Source organism: Armigeres subalbatus, chromosome 1, assembly GCF_024139115.2.
Source record: "Armigeres subalbatus isolate Guangzhou_Male chromosome 1, GZ_Asu_2, whole genome shotgun sequence".
In the NCBI taxonomy this organism is placed as follows: Eukaryota; Metazoa; Arthropoda; class Insecta; order Diptera; family Culicidae; genus Armigeres; species Armigeres subalbatus.
In genome coordinates this window covers 76,096,609-76,115,278 of record NC_085139.1, presented here as the reverse complement: position 1 = coordinate 76,115,278, position 18,670 = coordinate 76,096,609, and the positions used below count along the sequence as shown (strand labels likewise).

General features: G+C 43.1%; 2 protein-coding genes across 2 annotated transcripts in view; one reads left to right on the top strand and one right to left on the bottom strand.

Annotated features, from left to right (window-relative positions):
• LOC134227322 (uncharacterized) overlaps positions 1–18,670 on the top strand; it is a 275,985-nt gene that overhangs the window by 18,748 nt on the left and 238,567 nt on the right. The window lies entirely within an intron of this gene.
• LOC134227304 (D(3) dopamine receptor-like) overlaps positions 4,686–18,670 on the bottom strand; it is a 304,852-nt gene continuing 290,867 nt past the window's right edge. Inside the window, exons 5-7 of the mRNA XM_062708690.1 lie at positions 15,664–15,789; positions 15,415–15,595; positions 4,686–6,359 (exon numbers count right to left, since the gene is read on the bottom strand). Of these exons, the coding sequence (XP_062564674.1) occupies positions 5,427–6,359; positions 15,415–15,595; positions 15,664–15,789 (1,240 nt within the window). The 3' untranslated portion in view covers positions 4,686–5,426. The remainder of the gene's footprint in view (positions 6,360–15,414; positions 15,596–15,663; positions 15,790–18,670) is intronic.

Genomic DNA, 18,670 nt, shown 5'->3' with positions numbered 1-18,670 from the left:
CCCACTCAGTGCTGTAAGTACCAAAAATGGGGTCAAGGAACCAAAGATTGTCACATGGATGCTAAATGCATGATTTGTGGTGGAACCTCTCACGCCAAGGACGCATGTCCTGTGAGAGAAGATTCCAATAAATTTAAATGTGCAAATTGTGGGGGCAATCATAAATCCAATCTCTGGGAATGCCCTTCACGCAAAAAAGTTTTGAATTCCCGTGCAAAATTGATTACGGGAAATTCCAATGGGATCCCAGATTCGACGGGTAGAAATTTTTCAAACGCTCAAATTTCGAAACCGGTTACCGGTCGAGCAATTCATACCCACCACAATTCACAAACAAATTTTGACGCTCGTCAACGGGTAGCAAGCACTTCAGTAAATTCCAATTTTTCCAATGTACCTACGTATGCAAACATCGCTGCTGGTAGACAAAATTTCTCTTCTCAAAATGAGGTTTATACCCATGTCCCAACGGAAAATAACGGTCATGTTGCCGATTCAGGTAGCATAACTGCTTCCGATTTTGATTTTTTAACTGAACAATTGCATCACATGATTGATGCAATGTTCAAAGCAAATACCATACCAGAAGCTGTTCAGGTTGGTATAAAGTACACACAAAAAATTGTTATCGGACTCCGTTTTAATGGATCTAAATAATTGTGTGAAAGTTCTAAATTGGAATGCCCGCTCTCTAAAGGGTAAGGAAGATGAATTATTCAACTTCCTTTCAGTATTTAAAACCAGGACTCTCCATTAAAAGAGATCCAAATTATTTTATCTACAGAAATGATCGTCTTGACAGCGCCTGTGGTGGGGTCGCCATTGTCATTAATAGACGTATCAAACATAAATTATTTTCTTCGTTTGAAACCAAAGTTTTTGAAACCTTGGGAGTTTCTGTTGAAACAAATTTTGGTCAATTTTCCTTCATTGCAGCCTATTTGCCTTTTCAATGCAATGGGCAGCAAAAGAATTGGTTGAAAGCTGATCTTCAAATTCTGACTCGCAACAAATCAAAATTCTTCGTAATTGGTGACTTCAATGCCAAACACCGTTCATGGAATAATGCTCAAAGCAATTCCAACGGCAAAATTTTATTTGAAGATTGTTCTGCGGGATATTATACTATTCAATATCCCAATGGCCCTACTTGTTTTTCTTCCAGTCGAAATCCTTCTACAATTGATTTAGTTTTAACGGATTCAAGTCAGCGGTGTGGCTAATTGGTAACTCATGCTGACTTTGACTCTGATCACCTTCCTGTGACATTTGAAATCTCACAAGAAACTATTTACAATCCAATCAGCTCTACTTTTAATTATCATAGAGCTGATTGGGATTTTTATAAAACATATATCGATAGGAATTTTGATGTTAATATTCCTTTGGATACCAAAAGTGATATTGACAATGCGCTCGTATCTTTGTCAAATTTAATTGTCGAAGCCAGAGGCATTGCAATTCATAAATGTGAAATTAAATTCAACTCCATTATTATTGACGACGATCTTCAGCTACTGATCCGTCTTAAAAATGTGAGGCGAAGGCAATACCAAAGAACTCGCGATCCCGCGTTGAAAGTTATTTGGCGAGATTTGCAAAATGAAATTAAAAAACGTTTCGCTATTCTGAGAAATACCAACTTTGAGAATAATGTCTCGAAGTTGGATCCCAGTTCGAAACCCTTTTGGAAATTAACGAAAATTCTTAAAAACCTCAAAAGCCAATTCCAGCGCTTAAAGAGGGAAATAAAATTTTATTAACAAATGGCGAAAAGGCTCAAAAACTTGCTCAGCAGTTCGAGAGTGCCCATAATTTTAGTCTAGGTCTCACTAGTCCAATTGAGGATCAGGTTACACGAAGCTTCGAAGACATTCGCGATCAAGATAATGTTTTGACCCTGCGTGGGGAACTGATTTGGATGAAGTGAGATCTATTACTAGAAAATTAAAAAATATGAGAGCCCCGGGTGATGATGGTATTTTCTACATACTTAGCAAAAAGCTGCCTGAGAGCTCTTGAGCCTTTTTGGTTAATTTATTTAACAAATGTTTTCAATTGGCATACTTCCCAGATAAATGGAAAAACGCCAAAGTTGTTCCAATTTTGAAGCCGGACAAAAATCCAGCTGAGGCTTCTAGTTATCCTTAATCAGTTTGCTTTCTTCAATAAGCAAACTGTTTGAAAAGATTATTTTAAATAGAATGATGGTTCATATTAATGACAATTCTATTTTTGCTGATGAGCAATTTGGTTTTCGCCATGGGCATTCAACCACTCATCAGTTATTAAGAGTTACGAACTTAATTCGGCTCAACAAATCTGAAGGATATTCGACTGGAGTTGCTCTTCTTGATATAGAGCATTTGCCAGTGTTTGGCATGAAGGTTTGATTGTAAAATTGATGAATTTTAATTTTCCTCTGTACATTATTAAACTGATCCAAAATTATTTATCAGATCGCTCACTGCAGGTAAACTATCAGAATTCTAAATCTGATAGATTACCTGTAAGGGCTGGTGTCCCCCAAGGCAGCATACTGGGGCCCATTTTGTATAACATTTTTACTTCTGACTTACCTGATTTACCACCAGGGTGTCAAAAATTTTTGTTTGCAGATGACACGGGCCTTTCAGCCAAAGGGCGAAGCCTTCGTGTCATTTGTAGTAGATTGCAAAAAGTTTGGATATTTTCTCCACTTACTTGCAAAATGGAAAATTTCCCGAATGCTTCCAAAACTCAGCTTATAATTTTCCCACATAAGCCGAGAGCTTCTTATCTGAAACCTTCTGTTGACATATTGTCACTTTGAATGGGTTTCCAATTAATTGGTCTAGCGAAGCTAAATAGCTAGGACTTCTGGTAGATCAAAAATTAACTTTTAAAAATCACATTGAAGGCATTCAAGCCAAATGTAACAAATATATTGAGTGTTTATATTCACTTATACACAGAAAACCAAAACTTTGTCTTAAGAACAAATTTTTGATTTACAATTAGTATGTTGTATGATCCAATATGGACTAGTTGTTGCATTACCAGAAAGAATGCGCTTCAGAGGATACAAAATAAATGTTTGAATATGATTCTAAAGTTGCCTCCGTGATATAGTACCAATGAACTTAATAGAATTTCTAATATTGAGACATTGCAACAAATGTCCAACAAAATAATTTCCAATTTTAGACAAAAATCGTTGCAATCTTCTATTGCAACGATTAGCTCCTTGTACCCTTAGTATAAATTAGGTTAAGTTTAGTTTAAGTAGAAAACATTGTAATTCCTACATGGTTCAATTCAACCAGAGGAAATATTCTAACCGCCAGAGGCAATTGAAATGTATTAATAATAGCTAAAAATGTAACATAGCAAATAAGGATGATAGTGTTAAGAAAACACGGAACACCTAGTCTAAGAGATGAATGCATGTATTAGATAATTAGCAAATAAAATTAGTTAAAAAAAAAAAAAGGAGTGATAAGTCTCACTACTCCCTTCGTGCTTCTCAGTTTTTACAGTGATAAGAGAAAAATGAAGAGTGAAAAGTTAGATGTCTCACTTCTCACTCCTCATTTATCACTTCTTGCTGTAAAAAGTGAGAAGCGCGAAGTGAGTAGTGAGACGTCTCACTACACACTTTGCGTTTTTTACAGTGAGAAGTGAAAAATGAGGAATGAGTATTGAGACGTCTCTTTTCTTACTACTAATTTCTCACTATTCAAATGACCTATTCGGCCAAATGACCCTTTCGGCCAAATGACCATATCGGTCAAACGACCCTTTCGGTCAAATGACCCTTTCGGCCAAATGACTTTTTCGGTCAAACGACCCTTTCGGCCAAATGACGCTTTAGGTCAAATTACCCTTTAGGTCGAATGACCCTTTCGGCTAAATTACCCTTTCGGCCAAATGACCCTTTCGGCCAAATGGCTTTCAGCCTAATAGTCTGTTCGGTCAAATGGTATATTCGGCCAAACAACTTTCGGCCTAGTGTCTTCCGGCCCAATGGGTTTCGGCCAAACGATCCTTCCCCTTTTTGACCAATTCACCGTTTCAGCCGAATGACATTTTCCGCCGAATATCTATTTCGGCCAAAGTCAATTGAGCTTTTCAGTCAAACGAACTGTTTGACCAAATGGCTGGATGGGCTTTGGCCAAATGGTTTGTTAGCTTAAACGACATATTCGGCAAAACTACTTTCGGCCTTGTGGCCGTCAGCAAAATAGTTTTCTGCTAAATGACTTTTTGTTGCCCTTTTACGTTCAAAAATTCAATTTCAATGAGAAATTCCGAAATTCTTCACAATTTGCACTCAAAGTTTTTCTTAGTTTTTACAAAGTCCTGTTCAAAAAGTAGATAACAAAACACTGAAGAAGTTTTCAAGTCGAAAACAAAATACGTATCTGATAGATACATGAAAAATTAGTGGAAGTAAATGGAAGAATAATAGTCTTTTAAACGTATAACATTTCCCCTAAGACGCTCGCAAATAATTAATCACGCTAAATTTGATTATTTTGGACCCCATCTCCATCTCGTAACACTTTTTGTAAAGGAATGATTTCTTGATTTGATGTTTTTCAATATGGGACAAATATGCGGTACCAGGCAGTATAGATTGCTAAAAGTTCATAAGGATTATCGGAATATATTAAGGATTCCTTCAATTCTAGATGCACTTTCAAGATGCTTGTTTTATTTTTTCAGTTTGCTGACCAGATAAAACCTACGATTATTGTTACTTTTTGACAAAGCGCTTAGTATTGTGCGATAAAAGATGTACGTTGGAAAGTGCTTCATTTCATTATTACACAATATACATGTACTGATAAACACTTTCCAAACTTAATCAAATATCGGTCTTGCATGGTAGAACTTCAAAAACAAAACAAAAATGTCAATTAGGTTTGCATTTCAAATATAACACTTATATTTCAAGCAATGTTTCAATGCTGCATATTTGTTATTGGAGTGCGTTTAAAGGTGAAAGAAAGCGTTCAACGCCAAAAATATAATTACTCAAAAGAGGAGCACAATGCGGCAAAAGCTACTACATCCTTGTGTAAATGCCAAATTTCGTGTCAAAACTGTGACACCATGACTATGGGACCTACCATTTCAATAGCAGAAGGATAAAATCAAAAAGTCTTTCTCTGAACTGAACTTCGCACCCACTTACGAAACATAATAACAGCAGTATGTCATCCGATGAAGCGTTGACAAAGGGTCAACCCCCCAAACGGTGGTGCGGCATCATCCGTGTGAAACCACACCCCGTAACCACACGTACACCCACACAACAGAAATTGCAAGTTTTTCACTCCCACTCCACTAGGTACTGACTGGTCTGGTTCCACTAATATGACGTACTCGGTGCTATCCTCACATCCTAGCAACAGGTATAGGAAATAGGATGCGGTCGGAGCTTATCTCCGCATTGACATGTTGTGAATGTTGGCAAATGGTGCTTTCTCGCTGTTGCGAAAAAACCGGCGCAAGGTCAAGCGCCAGAAAGCCGCTCGGAAGTCCACGCTGTAGAACGCATAGATGAACGGATTGATGGCACTGTTGATCCAGCCGAGCCAGGTGAAAAACTCCCCCAGTTTGGGGGCCGCCAGCTCATTAGGCAGGAACGGCGTTATGATATAATGGATGAAGAACGGCAGCCAGCACGCGATGAAGCCACCGACCACGATGCTGAGCGTTTGGGTTGTTTTGTTCTCGCGCTTCATCGAGAGGATTCGTGACGAAAGTGACTTCTGATGGATCCGTATGTTGCGTCCGGCCACTACTGCCGACGCTGAGCCCGTCGCGGTCGATGCCGTAATTGAGTTACTAATGGTATTGGTACGCCGGAGGCCGCCCGATTGATTTGCCATTTGCGGTTTCTGCTGTTGATTGAAAACGTTGTTGCTCGATGACCAGAGCTCCGTCGAGGAGGCCAGTTTGTAGTGGATGGTGGAGTTGCGCTTCATGCCCCCGGTGGCCCCCGGTGACTGTTGATGGCAGCCCGGGGGCATATTGTCATCATCGACGTCGACGCTGCCTCCTCCGTTGCCGACGAACGAAGTTGTGGGTTTGGACATTGAATTAATGTCGACAAGCTCATAATGGCCATTCTTGTGATTCTTTCTGGTGCCGCCCCCGAGCTTAGGACAATCCCCTCCGGTGCAGTCCCCACTCAGGGCGGTAAAGCTAGACGACCCTACGCCTCCTCCGGTTAGTTGTGTTACGTAAGTTGTGGTTCCGGTTGACAGCTGTGACGAGGACCGTTTTCGTTTGGGACTCAACTGGGCCGGATCCATCTCCGAAGCGTAATGGTAGCATGCTTCGTCAACATCACGCGCTCGGTGGCTTTTCTGTGGGGGGAAGCAAAAAGAGGCAAGAAAAATTCGCATTAAACCATTGGCTTATAAAGACTTTGTTCGGTTGGAGCAATTTGGTGTGGAAATTGGAAATGCTTTCTCGCATGATAAGATGTGGAAAACAGACGCTCATGTGGCTTCGGCGAACTCGTGGACATTGATCTCATGTGATGGTGTTTTTCATGTTGAAAGAGAAATATGATCGAAAGGATGTACTGGGGTGAAATTGATTTATTATGATGTTGAATTCTTAGATTTTCGCATACCTATTCGTAACGTTGCATATGATATTGGTTATTATAACAACTTACATGTACACAATCAGTATTGCTCATACAAAGCGAAATACTTGGAAGGCACATGTCAGATAATATCTTTTTGGAATTCATGGTCAGTAGTGTTCTACCACTGCTACGTTTCCTTACTAGATCTGCGATTTTTTGCCACATGATTAGAACAGTGTTTTAAAAGTTTATTTATGCAGTAAATTAGCTAATATACCGGCAACATTACTACAAGTGATATTTAAATTCATGTAAAGCTTTTACATTTCGATTCTAGACTTAGAGTTTCAGAACATGGAAAAATCTGAAGGGGAGATCAGAGTAGGTCGCAATTGAAAACGGACGGGAAAATTTTATTTTCGTGTCGGGTGTCATAGTTTTCAATTTTCCAGATTTATTTGAAAGTTACTAAGAAAATAAATAATGCAACATAATGAACAAAAAAAAGTTCCGAAACGAAAAACTACGGGACGTGTTTAAAGAAGAAGATGCTCCTACTGCGGTGTATTTCAAGGGGAATCAAAGGCACTACTAGACTGGCCAAGCTTAGTATGAGGAGAAAAAAATGTTGTCGAATTCCACGGGGCACCCCCAGGATTGTGTCTCTTGGAGAAAAAAATCAATCTCTCAAAATCTCAACTCAATCGCTTATTGCATAAGCTGGCGCATTTGATTTGTAGTTTGATTGAAGTCCCGTGGAATTCGATAAATTTTTGTTTCCGGGGCCAGTTCAATGCCTGAGATAGCCACTAAGTAATGCTTCGGAGTAGAACTAAATAGCAGTGGTGGAAATACTCGCTGCACGAGTAAGAAAAGAGTGTGATTTTGCCTACTAAATACTGCATACGAGCGAACCTTTTCTGGTGCTTGCTTTGTTCGCGAGTATGAACAGAGCAAAGACAGAAGTATGACAGTAGAAGTTCCTCCGAAAGTTCCTCCGGAAATTCCTCCCGGAAGTTCCTCCGGAAATTCCTCCCGGAAGTTCCTCCGGAAATTCCTCCCGGAAGTTCCTCCGGAAATTCCTCCCGGAAGTTCCTCTAGGAATTCCTCCGGAAGTTCCTCCAGGAATTCCTCCGGAAGTTCCTCCAGGCATTCCTCCGGAAGTTCCTCCAGGAATTCCTCCGGAAGTTCCTCCAGGAATTCCTCCGGAAGTTCCTCCAGGCATTCCTCCGGAAGTTCCTCCAGGAATTTTTCCGGAAGTTCCTCCAGGAATTCCTCCGGAAGTTCCTCCAGGAATTCCTCCGGAAGTTCCTCCAGAAATTCCTCCGGAAGTTCCTCCAGGAATTCCTCCGGAAGTTCCTCCGGGAATTCCTCCCGGAAGTTCCTCCGGAAATTCCTCCCGGAAGTTCCTCCGGAAATTCCTCCCGGAAGTTCCTCCGGAAATTCCTCCCGGAAGTTCCTCCGGAAATTCCTCCCGGAAATTCCTCCCGGAAGTTAATCCGGAAATTCCTCCCGGAAGTTCCTCCGGAAATTCCTCCCGGAAGTTCCTCCGGAAATTCCTCCCGGAAGTTCCTCCGGAAATTCCTCCCGGAAGTTCCTCCGGAAATTCCTCCCGGAAGTTCCTCCGGAAATTCCTCCGGAAGTTCCTCCAGAAATTCCTCCGGAAGTTCCTCCAGGAATTCCTCCGGAAGTTCCTCCAGGAATTCCTCCGGAAGTTCCTCCAGGCATTCCTCCGGAAGTTCCTCCAGGAATTTTTCCGGAAGTTCCTCCAGGAATTCCTCCGGAAGTTCCTCCAGGAATTCCTCCGGAAGTTCCTCCAGGAATTCCTCCGGAAGTTCCTCCAGGAATTCCTCCGGAAGTTCCTCCAGGAATTCCTCCGGAAGTTCCTCCAGGAATTCCTCCGGAAGTTCCTCCGGGAATTCCTCCGGAAGTTCCTCCAGGAATTCCTCCGGAAGTTCCTCCAGGAATTCCTCCGGAAGTTCCTCCAGGAATTCCTCCGGAAGTTCCTCCAGGAATTCCTCCGGAAGTTCCTCCAGGAATTCCTCCGGAAGTTCCTCCAGGAATTCCTCCGGAAGTTCCTCCAGGAATTCCTCCGGAAGTTCCTCCAGGAATTCCTCCGGAAGTTCCTCCAGGCATTCCTCCGGAAGTTCCTCCAGGAATTCCTCCGGAAGTTCCTCCAGGAATTCCTCCGGAAGTTCCTCCAGGAATTCCTCCGGAAGTTCCTCCAGGAATTCCTCCGGAAGTTCCTCCAGGAATTCCTCCGGAAGTTCCTCCAGGCATTCCTCCGGAAGTTCCTCCAGGAATTCCTCCGGAAGTTCCTCCAGGAATTCCTCCGGAAGTTCCTCCAGGAATTCCTCCGGAAGTTCCTCCAGAAATTCCTCCGGAAGTTCCTCCAGGAATTCCTCCGGAAGTTCCTCCAGGAATTCCTCCGGAAGTTCCTCCAGGAATTCCTCCGGAAGTTCCTCCAGGAATTCCTCCGGAAGTTCCTCCAGGCATTCCTCCGGAAGTTCCTCCAGGCATTCCTCCGGAAGTTCCTCCAGGAATTTTTCCGGAAGTTCCTCCAGGAATTCCTCCGGAAGTTCCTCCAGGAATTCCTCCGGAAGTTCCTCCAGGAATTCCTCCGGAAGTTCCTCCAGAAATTCCTCCGGAAGTTCCTCCAGGAATTCCTCCGGAAGTTCCTCCAGGAATTCCTCCGGAAGTTCCTCCAGGAATTCCTCCGGAAGTTCCTCCAGGAATTCCTCCGGAAGTTCCTCCAGGAATTCCTCCGGAAGTTCCTCCGGCAATTCCTCCGGAAGTTCCTCCAGGAATTCCTCCGGAAGTTCCTCCAGGAATTCCTCCGGAAGTTCCTCCAGGAATTCCTCCGGAAGTTCCTCCAGGAATTCCTCCGGAAGTTCCTCCAGGAATTCCTCCGGAAGTTCCTCCAGGAATTCCTCTGGAAGTTCCTCCAGGAATTCCTCCGGAAGTTCCTCCAGGAATTCCTCCGGAAGTTCCTCCAGGAATTCCTCCGGAAGTTCCTCCAGGAATTCCTCCGGAAGTTCCTCCAGGAATTCCTCCGGAAGTTCCTCCAGGAATTCCTCCGGAAGTTCCTCCAGGAATTCCTCCGGAAGTTCCTCCAGGAATTCCTCCGGAAGTTCCTCCAGGAATTCCTCCGGAAGTTCCTCCAGGAATTCCTCCGGAAGTTCCTCCAGGAATTCCTCCGGAAGTTCCTCCAGGAATTCCTCCGGAAGTTCCTCCAGGAATTCCTCCGGAAGTTCCTCCAGGAATTCCTCCGGAAGTTCCTCCAGGAATTCCTCCGGAAGTTCCTCCAGGAATTCCTCCGGATGTTCCTCCAGGGATTCCTCCGGAAGTTCCTCCAGGAATTCCTCCGGAAGTTCCTCCAGTAATTCCTCCGGAAGTTCCTCCAGGAATTCCTCCGGAAGTTCCTCCAGGAATTCCTCCGGAAGTTCCTCCAGGAATTCCTCCGGAAGTTCCTCCAGGAATTCCTCCGGAAGTTCCTCCAGGAATTCCTCCGGAAGTTCCTCCAGGAATTCCTCCGGAAGTTCCTCCAGGAATTCCTCCGGAAGTTCCTCCAGGAATTCCTCCGAAGTTCCTCCAGGAATTCCTCCGGAAGTTCCTCCAGGAATTCCTCCGGAAGTTCCTCCAGGAATTCCTCCGGAAGTTCCTCCAGGAATTCCTCCGGAAGTTCCTCCAGGAATTCCTCCGGAAGTTCCTCCGGAAGTTCCTCCAGGAATTCCTCCGGAAGTTCCTCCAGGAATTCCTCCGGAAGTTCCTCCAGGAATTCCTCCGGAAGTTCCTCCAGGAATTCCTCCGGAAGTTCCTCCAGGAATTCCTCCGGAAGTTCCTCCAGGAATTCCTCCGGAAGTTCCTCCAGGAATTCCTCCGGAAGTTCCTCCAGGAATTCCTCCGGAAGTTCCTCCAGGAATTCCTCCGGAAGTTCCTCCAGGAATTCCTCCGGAAGTTCCTCCAGGAATTCCTCCGGAAGTTCCTCCAGGAATTCCTCCGGAAGTTCCTCCAGGAATTCCTCCGGAAATTCCTCCAGGAATTCCTCCGGAAGTTCCTCCAGGAATTCCTCCGGAAGTTCCTCCAGGAATTCCTCCGGAAGTTCCTCCAGGAATTCCTCCGGAAGTTCCTCCAGGAATTCCTCCGGAAGTTCCTCCAGGAATTCCTCCGGAAGTTCCTCCAGGAATTCCTCCGGAAGTTCCTCCAGGAATTCCTCCGGAAGTTCCTCCAGGAATTCCTCCGGAAGTTCCTCCAGGAATTCCTCCGGAAGTTCCTCCAGGAATTCCTCCGGAAGTTCCTCCAGGAATTCCTCCGGAAGTTCCTCCAGGAATTCCTCCGGAAGTTCCTCCAGGAATTCCTCCGGAAGTTCCTCCAGGAATTCCTCCGGAAGTTCCTCCAGGAATTCCTCCGGAAGTTCCTCCAGGAATTCCTCCAAAGTTCCTCCAGGAATTCCTCCGGAAGTTCCTTCAGGAATTCCTCCGGAAGTTCCTTCAGGAGTTCTTCCGGAAATTCCTCCAGGAATTCCGCCGGAAGTTCCTCCAGGAATTCCGCCGGAAGTTCCTTCAGGAATTCCGCCGGAAGTTCCTCCAGGAATTCCGCCGGAAGTTCCTCCAGGAATTCCGCCGGAAGTTCCTCCAGGAATTCCGCCGGAAGTTCCTCCAGGAATTCCGCCGGAAGTTCCTCCAGGAATTCCGCCGGAAGGTCCTCCAGGAATTCCTCCGGAAGTTCCTCCAGGAATTCCTCCGGAAGTTCCTCCAGGAATTCCTCCGGAAGTTCCTCCAGGAATTCCTCCGGAAGTTCCTCCAGGAATTCCTCCGGAAGTTCCTCCAGGAATTCCTCCGGAAGTTCCTCCAGGAATTCCTCCGGAAGTTCCTCCAGGAATTCCTCCGGAAGTTCCTCCAGGAATTCCTCCGGAAGTTCCTCCAGGAATTCCTCCGGAAGTTCCTCCAGGAATTCCTCCGGAAGTTCCTCCAGGAAACCCTCCGGAAGTTTCTCCAGGCATTCCTCCGGAAGTTCCTCCAGGAATTCCTCCGGAAGTTCCTCCAGGAATTCCTCCGGAAGTTCCTCCAGGAATTCCTCCGGAAGTTCCTCCAGGAATTCCTCCGGAAGTTCCTCCAGGAATTCCTCCGGAAGTTCCTCCAGGAATTCCTACGAAAGTTCCTCCAGGAATTCCTCCGGAAGTTCCTCCAGGAATTCCTCCGGAAGTTCTTCCAGGAATTCCTCCGGAAGTTCCTCCAGGAATTCCTCCGGAAGTTCCTCCAGGAATTCCTCCGGAAGTTCCTCCAGGAATTCCTCCGGAAGTTCCTCCAGGAATTCCTCCGGAAGTTCCTCCAGGAATTCCTCCGGAAGTTCCTCCAGGAATTCCTCCGGAAGTTCCTCCAGGAATTCCTCCGGAAGTTCCTCCAGGAATTCCTCCAGAAGTTCCTCCAGGAATTCCTCCGGAAGTTCCTCCAGGAATTCCTCCGGAAGTTCCTCCAGGAATTCCTCCGGAAGTTCCTCCAGGAATTCCTCCGGAAGTTCCTCCAGGAATTCCTCCGGAAGTTCCTTCAGGAATTCCGCCGGAAGTTCCTCCAGGAATTCCGCCGGAAGTTCCTCCAGGAATTCCGCCGGAAGTTCCTCCAGGAATTCCGCCGGAAGTTCCTCCAGGAATTCCGCCGGAAGTTCCTCCAGGAATTCCGCCGGAAGTTCCTCCAGGAATTCCGCCGGAAGTTCCTCCAGGAATTCCGCCGGAAGTTCCTCCAGGAATTCCGCCGGAAGTTCCTCCAGGAATTCCGCCGGAAGTTCCTCCAGGAATTCCGCCGGAAGTTCCTCCAGGAATTCCGCCGGAAGTTCCTCCAGGAATTCCGCCGGAAGTTCCTCCAGGAATTTCTCCGGAAGTTCCTCCAGGAATTCCTCCGGAAGTTCCTCCAGGAATTCCTCCGGAAGTTCCTCCAGGAATTCCTCCGGAAGTTCCTCCAGGAATTCCTCCGGAAGTTCCTCCAGGAATTCCTCCGGAAGTTCCTCCAGGAATTCCTCCGGAAGTTCCTCCAGGAATTCCTCCGGAAGTTCCTCCAGGAATTCCTCCGGAAGTTCCTCCAGGAATTCCGCCGGAAGTTCCTCCAGGAATTCCGCCGGAAGTTCCTCAAGGAATTCCGCCGGAAGTTCCTCCAGGAATTCCGCCGGAAGTTCCTCCAGGAATTCCTCCGGAAGTTCCTCCAGGAATTCCTCCGGAAGTTCCTCCAGGAATTCCTCCGGAAGTTCCTCCAGGAATTCCTCCGGAAGTTCCTCCAGGAATTCCTCCGGAAATTCCTCCAGGAATTCCTCCGGAAGTTCCTCCAGGAATTCCGCCGGAAGTTCCTCCAGGCATTCCTCCGGAAATTCCTCCTCTCACTCTGTGGAGAAACTTGTTTGTGTAATTAGTTTCTTCGTTTTTATTTCAATATTTTAATTATAAATTGGAAGGGTGTTTTTCGACTGGAGGGGATGTACTGTTCGGAGGATGTCTTTCTCAGTCTGAAGTATGAAAACGATGGTTAAGTTATTTGCCCGACGTTTCGGCCGATGGGTTACGGCTTTTTTCAAGGGTCGTATAGTCTATCGTCTATCGTAAATTATTGTTAACCACGTTAGATCAGTTGTAGATAGGGTGCTTTTCATGCTTGCTTTTTGTAACTTTTTGAAAAAATGGTTTAAAAACTGGGTTAGGGACAAAAAGTCGAAAGACAAAAGGTCGAAAGGACAAAAGGTCGAAAGACAAAACGTCGAAAGACAAAAGGTCGAAGGGACAAATAGTCGAAAAGGACAAAAGGTCGAAAGGGACAAAAGGTCGAAAGGACAAAACGTCGAATGGACCAAAAGGTCGAAAGGGACAAAACGTCAAATGGGACAAAAGGCCGAAAGAAATGAAAGATCAATAAGATCAAAAGATCAAAAGGCACAAACGGTCAAAACAGACAAGAAACTGAAATAGGGAGAATCAATCCCGCACTAGAGTTGCCTTACACAATTGGCACAACTCTGCTTTTTTATTTTTTACAATTTTTAACAATTAAATAAAACTCATTCAATGAGTACAGATGGATGTTTGAGTTTTCAAAATGTCACTTCGTTCTCTCACAATAGCGCACGTCGCACATTAAATACACTGCCGTGTATTAGGGTTCCCCAAAACACACGCGAGGAGACAATCTTGACGCGATTCTATTGCCTGGCAACTGCGATTCTGTCGCCGTTGGTATGGAAGCGTAAATGGAGCATTGCCAGCATCCACCGAACGATAGAATCGTGGCAACAAGCTGTCGCCGTTGCGGCGATGAAATCGCTTAGGCCTGGGGAAGCCTTTATACACCGGTGTATTTTTAATGCGCGCACTTGCGTGGCTGCGGCGTGCACTATTTAGACAGATTGAAGTGACATTTAGAAAATCTAGATCTCCATCTATTATTTGCACTCATTCAATGATTTTTTTTTTCAATTGTTAAAAATAGTGGAAAATAAAAGAGCAATTTTTTAGGACAATTCTGTCTCACGTAATAAAAGTTTTATTCATTTCTTAAATTAGCAATCTTTTTTATCTCTAACAGAACTATCTAGATATTCATAATATTAGTTTATAGTAATTACTCCTTCTTTGAAAATTGCTCATTCTTCAACTTTGATTGATGAGATGAGTGTGTTATTTCTGCTTGAAAATAAATGCATTTAACAAATTCATTTAGAATACACCCAACTTGTTCTTTATCGATGTTTTGTCCCTTTAGACATTTTGTTATTGTCGACCTTTTGTCCCTTTCGACCTTTTGCCCTTTCGACCTTCTGTCCCTTTCGACGTTTTGTCTTTTCGACCTTTTGTCCTTTCGACCTTTTGTCTTTCGACCTTTTGTCCTTTCGATCTTTTGTCTTTCGACCTTTTGTCATAGATTCTTAAAAACTGGGTTTGTTTGTTAACATACAACAACTGTCATTGCCAGTGACCCCAGCTTATGCCCAGCTCATATAGTGGGTGAACCAAAACTTATGGCCGATGCAAACCGTGCATTTGAGTAAACATATTGTTTTTTTTAAATATAACAAAATTTTCCGCCGAAATTTCATCAATGACTCTCAAAGATGATTAAAATTAGGTTCAATTTCACATTTTATTTTAAAGTTTTGTGGGATCAATTTTGAGAAAAAAACAATTTATTTTACTACATAAATTTATGAAAAATGGGTATCTTAAGGTGATATTTTAGTTGATAAAACGAACAGTGAGTAATGTCTTTGACATAATCGCGAAGTGGACGTAGGACTTGACTTGACCATGTCTTCAAAGATACCTAATATGTATGTCCTAATCTCTCACATCAACTAATTTGAAGAAAATATCGACGATAACAGCCCAAACATTATTATAACAATTTTCGTGAGCCATTCTGAAAAAAATATCTCAAAAACAAAAGCTATCATTCGATTTTCAGGCTCCGTATTTTCGGTATATGTCAGCGTTGTATTCCCTTCTTTGGCAAGGTCCAGTTGGAATGTAGAGCCATAGAAGATTGATTATATCTGATTATATCTCACCTGACCCACTGAAACAAAAACCCTGTACGCTAACCTACATCTCCCTCAGTCTCACCATCAATGAGGCAATACTTCATGTGCTATTTAATATTTGGATTGATTGGAACAGTGCAAACTCATCCTGTTGATGTTGAAAGTGTTTTCCAATCCATTTTAAACTAATTGCTTTTCATCTCGTTTATTGCATTATACACGTCATTGTGCACGTTTAATGAAACTGCTAATGTGATGTGATGTGATTTGTCATACTTAAGGCCATCGCTAATCGCTGTTGCGTCACCTACCTTGTGCACTTCGATTTCGGTCATTTTGTCGTGGCGCGACGCCACCACGCAGGATATCCGCACGTACACGTAGATCATGACGGCCATCGGAATGAAGAAGGATCCCATCGCCGAAAAGACGACGTAGCCCTCGTTCTGGTTGTACCGACACTGGGTCAGCTCCCGGCGGCCCGGTTCGTACCTTTTCGTGGAAGAACAGACGGCGCAAATTATTATTAATGCGATGATTGATCGATTCGGGCAACTTACCAGCCGAGGATGGGTGGACATGTTATGGCCAGCGCAAGCACCCAGACAACCAGTATCATCAGAAGGGCCAGCCGTTTCGAGCGTCGTCGACGGGAGTAATTAAGCGGTTGCGTTACCGCTAGATATCTGTAAGGTAAGCGAAATGGTAATTAGGTTTAACCGAGCAGAATAGAAGTTTCGAATAGAAAACCAATTTCGGGAATAATAACCAGATACCAAAAACCAATTCCGAACGAGAAGCAAACATTGTTATGCAAACGACAACGACCAAACGAAATAAATTTGTTGTGGTTTTCTTTGAGTTCTGCGGTTTACAGCTGCTCTTAGATACGGAATGAAGATAAAAAGGACCTTCGTTCTACATGCAGTGTAATTACTTCGATCGAGCTATTTTCCCACAATTGGTTTTGTCAAATCCATGCTAAAAAAGGCAACAATCTTTGTTCAGCATTCAGAAGTTAACGAACTTCTTGTCGTAACCAAAAACCGCAAAAAGTTAAACACGCAAAAGAAAAATAAATTTGAAGTATGTAGCAATCGATAAAGATTATCATGAAGTAATTGTTTAATTCCCATACATTCAATTGATGACATTGGCATGAATTTCCACCTTCTGGGAAATATTTTGTAGGAACATAAACAAAAGCATAAAATAAAATAACACCCCTAGAATTCAGTTATAAAAAAAATGGAAAGTGTACTAATCCTATCTTAGCATTTGGAAGCCCGATGTTTCTTTTCCGCCGATGTAACTGCGTTATAAGAAAAAGCAATCAAAAGTTGGAATATGGTGGCTTCATTTCGTGGAGCCGCCGTTGTTCCTGCATACTTATTTATGTGAAAACTTTCCGCACGAGCAGGATCTTTTGCTAGTAAAGTGAGGGGAACGTATTTCCAAATGTACAATAAAACTGGGACCATGCTTGCTCGGCTATGGTCTGTTCAGCATGTGTGTACAAATGATTTCACTATTAAACGTTATAGGAACTCCCAATTTTTCGCGATTTTAACGACCCATGAAACCATGAACGGTGCGTTATGTCCCTCGCTCTTCTGCAACAACTAAGAAGTGCTACAGCAAACGACGGCACATTCATTGCACTTGTCTACGTCTTAGCAAACGACAGCACAATGCAAAACAGTCTGGTTTTATATTTACAGTTTTCTCGATGCCACTTATTAAGATCGGGATTTTACAGTGCAAACAGAATTTGTGCATAAGCTTTGCGTTATGTGCTGCGGAAGATGGAAAATGCATGCTCACGTGCAGACACAGCAAGTTTCATTCATGATTGGGTGCAGAGAAATTTGTAGCCACATAAGAAAATGCATGTTATTCAATAGTTGACAAAACGGAACAATTTGTTTTGAATAAAGTTCCTCTATTGGAATTTTAAGTGTTGAAGCATTGCGGGCGTTCACTACGATTGCCGACAGCAATTCATCCGCACCAAGAACCAGCGATGCCAGATTGCTTCAACAATAATTCCGTAGATTCACTCAAAAAATTTGGCTGGTTCTATTTCGGCACTCATCTACATTCCTAGTATACAGGATATTATACGACAGATCTCTAACTTTTCTCAATGCATGGAAATTAGATAAAAACAAGACCGTCAAAATTTATAGTAACTGGTCTTGACATTTCCTTTCATGAAAATCCAAAAAGAATGAGTTTCATAAGCACAGTGCCCTATAAAGTTATCTACACTCGTCATAATGGCAGTTGCTATACATATTTTTGACAGTAACTGTTTCCAATGTTGAGACTACCGTTTTTGCATTTTATTTATTGAACTTTAATTGATTCAACATAGAATCAGTTTAGTATTATGGACTTCTTATTTTTCAGAACATTTCAAATTATTAAGCTGATTGCTTGGCTGTTTAGTGCTAATAGGTTCGAACATTCTTGAATAATGACCTTACATGGGAACAATCCCGAGAAAAGTTTTCCTGTTTTAAAGACGGAAATGTTCCGATGACAATCAGTCACTACGAAATGAGCCTTAAAGGAGGTATAAGAGTGAGACTGTACAGAAAAAAAAAATCTGGATCTACTGATTGCACCTATTGGAGATAACCCAGTTGGGCTATGTCACTGGCAGTTTAGTTTGCTCAAATTCATGCGAATATCTCTTAAGTTTAGGCATATGATTAAGTTTTTATCATTTCCGAAATTATCTTTACTCTTGTTAATTAGCACTGACGGTGCCAGAGTTGTGTTAATGTTATTTCACCAGTTTCTATCGAATTTCACTAACTTTCGACAAATTCTTTCGGAAATTTCTTTAGGAAAAGCTTAGTAAGGAATTCTTCCGGAAATTCGTTCAGAAATTCTTCTAAGGATTCTTAAAAGAAATCTTCCAAAAAATCCTTTAGTAATATTTTCAGAAACTCTTACAGTAATTCATTCAGAAATAGTTTAATAAATTCCCAGAGAAATCGTTACAATAAAAACTCAATTTCTTCGTACTTGACTTGGAACTTCCTCCAGAAATGCTAGGACGAAACTCTACACGCAAGGAATTTGACTCCTTAAATGTATGTGTGTTTTCTCATACTTTGCTGAAATACGCTTTCTCATTAAGTTAATATGATTCCAATGATCATAAATGCGTCACATACTTTGTACTGACAGAAGCTTGAATTCAATGAATTTTTGAACGTCCTCCAATCATTCACCGACCAACTTGACGACTAGCAAATATGCTCATCAAGTTGATAATAGGTACTGGGAAAAATGGCGTTTCGTAAAAATATTATTTTCTGAGGCTGATCCAAATAATTCACGTGTCGTTTGCATTCCTTTTCTGCTAGAATTGGTATAGCATGATTGGTAAGTATTTAGAACGTAAAACCATAAAAAATACAGTCAGAATGGAAAATTTGATTTGCAGGTGCAGAAAGCTCATCAGATTCATCAGCTGAACTTCCTGCTTCAGCTAACAAAAGAGGGCAAAGCATTCGGAGACCCACATTTTGAATTTTCAGTGTTCTGCTTTTT